General features: G+C 37.4%; 1 protein-coding gene across 1 annotated transcript; it reads right to left on the reverse strand.

Moving 5' to 3' along the window:
• Positions 1–1,771: 1,771 nt before the first annotated feature.
• LOC121392585 lies at positions 1,772–4,173 on the reverse strand. The gene is given in 4 exon segments (XM_041523733.1): positions 1,772–2,001; positions 2,004–3,323; positions 3,566–3,921; positions 3,923–4,173. Coding segments are annotated over 4 exon segments (2,157 nt in total).
• Positions 4,174–9,127: the final 4,954 nt, after the last annotated feature.

The following is a 9,127-nucleotide window of genomic DNA, read 5'->3' on the forward strand; positions in this document are numbered from 1 at the left end:
CAACACAGATACTTTTTGTAAATAATGTATTACTAACAAACAATACATTTATATACTCAATGAATAAACAAATTTTATAAACTAGACACTATATATACATCTACTAATATTTAAACATGACCTCATTCTTCAAAACTATATATGGCCTTGGGAACTGATGAAAGTCTACACATACCTATGGAAGATCCCACTGACAATGTCTCCGGGAGTGTGTAGTGTAGTGTAGGTTACACTTCCCTAGACGCTGTCTGAGGGAGAATGCACCTGTAAGCTTAGATCCCTTCGACGCTGTCTTAGGGAGTGTGTAAAATAAAGCAAGGATCCCTTCGACGCTGTCTTAGGGAGTGTGTAAGATAAAGCAAGGATCCCTTCGACGCTGTCTTAGGGAGTGTGTAAGTTACGCTTCCCTTGACGCTGTCTGAGGGAGAACGTACCTGTAAGATAAAGATCCCCTCGACGCTGTCTGAGGGTGTGTCTAACGCAAGATCCCATCAGCGCTGCCTCCGGGAGTAGGGCCCTGTCCGTGCAGAGCTAGTATACTGATTAAATGCAATCTATAAGTGTGTACCTTATAATCTCCACTTGATGTCATTTAATTGTGAATTGCACTTTAAGTATCCAAGTGAATAATAAAAGTTTGAAAATGCCCAAAATGAAGGTGATAGTGTGATATGTGTAAGACTATCATCTGAAGCCCCAAGGAAGAATATATTGTTAAACAACACATATACATACTGTGTTAGATATCTGTTATAATATTTGTATATCAGATATGTGCACAGCTCTGATCATGGGTACCAAAAGTGTTACATGAAGGTCAAAAATAAAAATTGTTCAATCAAGATATTTATTGTATTAATTGTAAGAGTTATAAATATACTACATACATTTTTATAAAGTAGACCTTAGAGATGTGTATTTTGACTTTGAGAGGATGTGAAATACACTGAACTGAGAAAGTTATGCATATAACACGGTGTCCTTAATCTGTATATTAACAAGTTGTTAAAGGCAGAACAAAACCAAAATGACACAAAGAACACTTGAAATGAAGTTTTTTTTATTCAAAGCATTTAATTTTAATAACTTTCTTGTAAAACAACATTTGAAAAAAAAAAAAAAAAAAAAAAGACGCAGTTATATGCGGAACAAGAAAAATTGAACTTTTTATGGTTACAAAAATTTTCAAAATTTTGATAGGATACTGGGAGTAAGGAATGATCCTATATACAAAGCAGTGTTATTGCATGCATTTAGCCAATATCCCGTTTCTGTAAAGTAAGAAATTTGATTTAAACAAGATATGTTCCGCATATAACTTGGACACAATAAAGCAAAAATGACAATTTACTGAACACAAAAAACTTAATTCAATACTTCAGCCTAAGAAATTATCATTACTTATCCCCAGTATTACTGATAAATTCAAAACATAACTTTATTTACACTTAGGCCATATTGCAATTGAAATATCAGCATTCAATTGAAATATCAGTATTCAGGACATTTCATTAATTTGTGTACATACAATAAAAATGAATTTCATGGTATAACAAGTGTAGGGATATAATATAAGAATATCAGTATAATTATTATCAGTAGTACTAATGATCATTGCTAAGAAATATATTTTTACTGTGTTATTATAACGCTCATCGATTAATGCTGTGTCATTGTAATCAAGATGGATTGGAATGCTTAATTTTAAAAACTACAAGACAGCTGCAAGGATGATATTAGAGAACCTTTTCCCCCCCAACTACTTAAACAGTTAAATAGAAGTGGGGATAGTGTGGTCCAATGGTGAGGGTGAGGGAGCATGGTTGGCATCTGGAGGCCTTCGACTTTTGGCATTCCGTGATGTGACCGACATGTTGCACACACTCCAAGGCCCAGTGAGGTCTGTGTGCAGGCAGGTACCATCATTCCCTGACCGTTCCCGAACAGATACCACATATGGCTGAATGCCTGTAATGCAGTGAAGCTTTCTGGTGTTTTTGTTGATGTACGATCAGGTCGCTCTCTGACAATGGATTCCTTTTCCACAAAAATGAAACATCGTTTTGTATGATGGTGACCATATGTTCTTGGCAGACAAAGTCTTTTCTTGCACATGTCAAATAGGTTGCGAGGTGATGCAACTTCATCCTGTCTAGATACAACTGCTCCCGTGACAGACTTTTTTATGACCCCTATCTCACGGTCGCATGGACCCTTTCCATGCCTGCTCCCAAAGAAGTGGCGTTCTGGTTTGATTCCAAGATCTTCTGTGGCATAAGAGCAGTCTACAAATGCAATTCTGTTTTTGTACTGGGTTGGTGCTCCATCTGAAAATTGCACAAGTCGGTTGAAGTCAACACCCTCCTCCTTCAGCAACAGCACAGACGAGTTCACAAAATGGTGGACGGCATGGTGATCGTGGGTGAGGTCATTACTGATGAAGATGATCGAATCTGTGATAACCTCCGAACAGTTTTCAACAGAACAGTTGTAAGTGGCAACCACGGGGTGTATAGTACACTGCGTGTTGTTCCAGTGGCAACCCTGCGGTGCATCCTGAGGTCTACAAGTGTAATTTTCTGCAAAATCTTCGCAAAAGATGACAGTGTTGGCTGGGCACTTGCTTGTCACACACTTGTATTGACTGAACTGCCACTTGGCATTGAATATATGTGCAGAGAAGGGAGCCAGATCTTCTGCTAGTGCCTCCACTAGGCCCCCAAACATGGACTCATGTTTGACTTTCATTAGGCGAGTCCTGCCTTGTCCTATCTGGGCTTGCTCCCACTGGAACCAAACAGTTGGACAAGATCTCGGTGTTGGGAGAACACTATCCAGGTGACGGGATAGTGCCCGTGTCCCACAGCTTGTACAGTGCCTATCCAAGCAGTTCTTTCTGTAATCGCCCTCAGGCACTTTGGGACAGAGGGTGAGACTAGATGCCTCGTACCGGTCCTGTATGCAAATGTTTTGCTCTATGATCGCATTCAATGACTTTAACTTTAAGTCCACATTAGCACAATATTCGCACAAGCATTCCCGATACTTGTGCGACGTGAATGGGAGCACTGTTTTGGGTCGGTGGCGTTTGAAAGCACTAAAGCTTACTTTTGGCCCGTAAGTCTCAGTGTATTTCTGGAAATTTGTTGAAAGTGACGACTCCAAGAATTTTCTCGACTGTACCACACCCCCTTGGACAGATGCACTGCGAGCATCGGGCAGGTCTTTACTTATGTTCCCATCGTTGAAGAACATCTGGATTTCATTCAGTATCTGCTGGGACAGCATCTTTTCTCGTCTTTCGGTGGTCCTCCCAAACAATTCTGTTTGAGTCTTTCAAAACCTTCCGTTGCATCTTTTTGCTAACGCCGAAGTAATGAGCAGCAGCTTTGTTTTTGACAGTCACTGCCATTGCCAATGTCCGTTTAAGGCGGAGGTCCTTCAAACTCCTCCGTACGAACAATTTCCGGAATACTCCCTGGAAACTTGCAGAAATGGTGCTATCACAGTTGAGTTTCTTCTTTGAATGTGGCACCTTTGGTGGATGGGCTAAGTCCTTGGATACCAGCAGCAATAACTTCTGCTTGCACAGAAGAATCAGCTGGAAGGGCATTGAGAAAAACCTTTTTGAATCTATGATTGGCAACGCGCTGTGCAGATGCTTTTTGTCCACATGAATTTTCTATTAAAACAGCAGGTGAACTCTTCTGGCTGGTTTTGGCAGCTGTAGACGACTTCTTTGCAGCGTACAAATCCCTCCTGCGTTTATTCTCTGCGGTCTTTTTTTGTCTGCTCATGTTCTGCCTCTGTAACTGCTTTTCCTTGCGCCACCTTTTTCTGTCTTGTTCCTGGGTTTTCCTAGTTTTGCGGATTTTTTCTTCACCTCCATGACGCATTTTGCATCTCTCCCTGTACTGTCTGCCTCTCCCTCTGTAACTCTCTGTTTCTCTGTACTGCTTCATCGGTTCTCCTCGAGTAATATTCTTTGAAGTGTTTCTTCTCACTCTCTCTATGAAGTTTCAGTATTTCTGGGTTTTCTTTTAACCTCTCCCTATAGTTCCTAGATATTTCTTTTCTAGTTTTCCTCTTTTTTGCACACTCAGCGGTGTCCTGGGTTGCAGCAGTTGTTCTTTTAGGCCGAAGAGTTTTGGTCAGTTCAGACGTTTCCTCCATTGTCCTATGGACAGTTGTCAATATATCTGAAAAGGCAAAATACATACAAATGAAAAATGTGTCGGCAAAACAGGTAAATGATATCAGCTAAAACAGAATTTTTGTGCTATGGAAATATTATGCAACCTAAATCATTAAAATGTATATGTTTTAATTTTATGTTAAAAACGGAACTCATACTATGGCTGAAACGCAGACCAGTCCCTTTAATTTCCGAAGTATATGATTTTGTGCACATTGCGAAATGATCAAAGGGAATTGTCATTAAACTTTTTCGAGACCTTCTATTGACTGTGATGCTGATTTCAAACCGATTACCGTGTATCTTTTACACACTAGCAATGTAGGCCCGTTATCTTATTTTCTTTTTAAAAAAAGGTGATATTAGGACAAAAGTCTTTTTAAAATTTTCTGACAAACGATTAGTTTTTGCACGAACGATCCGTCGTTTATGCTGATATTGGTTTTGCATAACGACAAAACTGTTTGTGCCAAATGTTATGCCCTGAGATACATAAAACAATTTCATAAAGTTACTTTGAAGCTCAAAAGGACAAACGAAAACATTAACATACTTGAACATTATTAAATTATCAGAAGTAAGCATGTAACTATTTGACATGCAGTTTTGTGTCTTAGTTCTATGCAAAACACAGACTTATAAGAGAAGGTGTAAACAAAACTCTATCTGGATTTTTTTTTTGGTCTGGTCCTGAATAATTGTATTGATGATATGAATAAAGACATGGGAAAAGTTAAAGCTGGGTATAATTGCTCACTTTTGTCAAAATGTTATGTATATAACAGAGACGGCAAAGCATCTGTCAAAGTTATCAGCGTTACCAAAAATAATAATTCTATAAAATTATCTTAAATAATACATTCTATATTCAACTAAGCAAAATGTCTGCATCAAGTATGGAATTAAAAAACAACATACAAAGCTAAATCCAATCAAGGAAGTTTGAAACAGCTAAAATGGTTTGCCTGTTGTTCCGTAGATAACACGGACACACAAAACAATCATGATCATCAATAGGTTTTGTGTCCACATGATCAGGGCTTACTCTCCATTGGCAAATTAGCCATCTGCTAACTTTATACAAAGTGGCTACAACATTTAATATTTAGCTAATAAAATTTTCTTTTAGTTAGCCACTTTTGAATAATGTCCAAGGAATGTGTGAAAATTGGCTAAATGCCATTTGTTCCCCAGGTATATGCAAAACAGATTTCAAATTGTTTGCACAATCAAAAGAAAAAATAATTAAAAGCATTTTCACTCTACACACTTCATCAAATCAGAAGCTGGTCAGTTTTGTACATGTATACATGTAGCCTATAACAATCACCTAAAATTTGGTGTCTTAGTTATATGCAAAACAACACAGACATAAAAATAAAAGATGTTAACAAAACATCATTCTGGATTTTGTTTGGTGCTGAACTTTAATAATAATACGAATAACAACAAATTGGTTAAGTTAAAAACGAGCTTAATTGCTCACTTTTGTCAAAACGTTCTGCATATAAGTTATAACAGAGACTGCAAAGCATCTGTGTCAAAGTTATCTGCGCTACCAAAAATAATAATTCTATAAAATGATCCTAAGTGTTACATTCTATATACATGTAGGCAAAATATCAGCATCAAATACAAACTTAAAAACAAAATATACGCCAAATCCAACCATAAAAGTCTAAAACAGTTAAAATGGTTTGCCGGCAGTACCGTAGCTAACACGGACACGCGACAATCAAGACCGACGAATGGTTTTGCGTCCACGTGATCAGAGCTTAGCCAGTAATACCGGTATAATTATAAGAAAATATGTCATAAAAATTTCATATCTGGATTTTGTGTGGTGCTGACTTTAATAACAGTACTAAATAACAATTGGGGAAAGGCAAAAAACGAGCGTATTGCTCACTTTTGTCAAAACGTTCTGCATATAACAGAGACTGTAAAGTATCTGTGTCAAAGTTATCTGCGCTACCAAAAATAATAATTCTATAAAATGATCCTAAATAATACATTCTATACTCATATAGTCAAAATATCTGCATCAAGTACAAAATTTAAAATCAAAATACTAAACTAAATCCGATCATAAAAGTCTCAAATAGCTAAAATGGTTTGCCGGTAGTACCGTTAATAACACGGACACGCACGACAATCATGGCCGACAAGAGGTTTTGTCTCCACATGATATGCGAAACCGATTTTATAAATTTGCTTTCGTAATCAAAAGATATCTGTCAAAAGACAAAATCAAACAGCTAATCGACATTTTAATTCTAAACACTTCAACATTATTGTACTACAGGAGCAGGTCAGATGTGTAACAATGAGTTATTGAGAGAAAATAAAACTGCTATACTCAAACCGTGTCAAAGGTCAGCCCAAACCCACGTAGCAATCGACCGTGTAAACTGTTCGCTTTTTTAACTAAATCAATTTTAACTTGTAAATAACCTTTATCAACAATAATATTTTAATGTCTTACCTTTGTTTTTGCTGAAAATCAAACTGTAGGAGACAAACTTGGCAAAGTGCAGACCGTAGACACCTTTCGTTCCGCAGATAACGTTTACACCTCGACACAGACGCGAACAAAACGAGCACTTTTTTCAAATCTTCAGCTTTATGTACGCATTGTTTATTGATGTCACAGTGTTTGGTGCACAAAAGCCATGACGATAAATGACATATTACAGTTATGCACCAAGTATATCGAGTGCTTGGTATGTTAAATTCCGCATATAACGTTCCGGACACGAAATGTATACCAATGAAAATAAACGAAGCTTTTCTTCTTCATAAAACTTTGTAGTCAGATTAAAACTCACCATGTATAGTTTAAAGTATGTAAAAGTGGTTGCTGGCAATTTTATAACATAATATGTTTTTTTAGGACTGCTTTTGTCTTCATGACATGCAGACGTTTTTTTGGACACGACCAGTTATATACGTGACTCGGGTTTCCCCGATGTAATATTTTTCTAATTACTTTTTTTTTTTTATAAGCCTTTGGGTTATATGTTGACTTACCATTTATAAGTAAACAACAACTTTTATTTGGTTTTACTAACCTTTCCTAAGTGACAATTAACCATGTGGGGAAAAATGTGATTATAATGTAACAAAATGGCGGTGTAAAAAAGCCCCCTTTTCAAAACTTTATTGCTGTTTATCAAGAAACGGTAAAACACTAATAGTTCATTTTGATTTCTTAAGGTTATTGAATTGTTACTTTAATGATGTGTGTGCAAAAGAAACCTGTTTGGTTAATTTTACCATAGCTAATTAAATTTGATATAGACTGGTAACAAAGGTACCCATGATCTAGGCTGTACACATATATAAATCAAGAAATTCACTAATATGACAAACATGATGAACAAGTATTGTAATCTGAATATAAGTTGCACAGTGCTCAGCCCTCTACTTAGTTGACATGGCAAGCTGTGCCTGTCTGATACTCTGTAGAGGAGTTTTAATGTAACGCAAATATGAGTCAGAGTTCCATCTACCCAAAGTTTTTATTAAATGGTCTTCTAACCTAGCTTTCGCTGCTGAGTTTGCTGCCCCAGAACGAAATGAATGTCCACTGAACATACGTGCATCAATGTTTGATATAGTTAGAACATGTCTCAGTGCTGTGATAAACACCTCACGTGATAGGGGTTTACCATTGTCCATAATAAATAGAGGGTCTGATGGCCCAGCTCCTTGTGACAACCTGACTGGCACAAACTGTATTAATGCATTGAAAGGACATACTGGGAGGCCATTTTTGAATAACACAATGGCTACTCCTCTTCTACCTGGATCCATTTTAGATCCTTTTAAATTAAGAATCACATAATGTTCTCTTTCCCTAAAACTGACCAATACAAAAATGAGAAAAAGAATCAAACTCGCTATTCACTGTGAATTCTCCACATCTCAGGAAGCCATAAAACGCAACACAAAACACTGTATGGATGACCGATTTAAAGAATTGTGAATATGATGCACTTCGAACAGCATTCACTATTTTAAGTAGAATGTCAAATGTAATAGGCAATCGATGTTGAACATGTTGAACTTGTGATTTCTTAACTGCCTGCAGGATTAATGATAGGCGTGGAAGTGGATTTCCCTCCTTTGTATTCAGTGGATTATGTCCCGAATGTTGAATATACTGAAATCGTATACCACACAAATACAACTTGATGGTGCTCAGTTGCAGTCGGAGGGATTGGAAACAATGCCCAACGAAATATATCAGAATTTTATCATTTATGGGTGGAAGATCTAAGGTTTGCCACTTTACTCCATTCATGGCAAGGAAACTCACGAAGGTGCTCTATCCTGTAGAGTATGCTGTTCTGGTGTTTTTCTTGACGGCTGCTAGTCACAATGAGTTTACTGTGTTACTCAATGCCACATTATCTCGCAATGCGGAGGGCAGGCCACTGGTGTAGGACTGGCTTGTGGGCATACTTCGAAGAATTTCTCTATCTGCAAACGTGACAAATGATCAGCAACAGAATTATTAACTCCTGAAATATGTGCAGCCAAAACAGTAAAATTGTTTTTTGCTGCACACCAAGTAAGTTGTCTCATTAAGGTCATTATAAGAGGTGAACGTGATCTTCGAATAATGTCTACCGTACCTAGATTGTCACAGTGAAAAAGAATCTGTTTTGTTGCCCACGATTTCCCCCATATAACTGCAGCAACTACAATAGGGTACAATTCCATAAAAGCCATTGAAATGGTATATTGCGCCTTTAACTGGGCTAGAATATCTGGAGACCACTTCTCAGCAAACCACAAACCATTAAAATAACCACCAAATCCTATGGTTGAAGAGGCATCTGTATATAACTGCATATCTGCAGCATTTGTTAGTTTGCTGTCATAGAACATTGATACCCCATTCCAGTTACTCAAAAACCTCAGCCA

The sequence above is a fragment of the Gigantopelta aegis genome, unplaced genomic scaffold, assembly GCF_016097555.1.
Source record: "Gigantopelta aegis isolate Gae_Host unplaced genomic scaffold, Gae_host_genome ctg4116_pilon_pilon:::debris, whole genome shotgun sequence".
NCBI classification, from domain to species: Eukaryota; Metazoa; Mollusca; class Gastropoda; order Neomphalida; family Peltospiridae; genus Gigantopelta; species Gigantopelta aegis.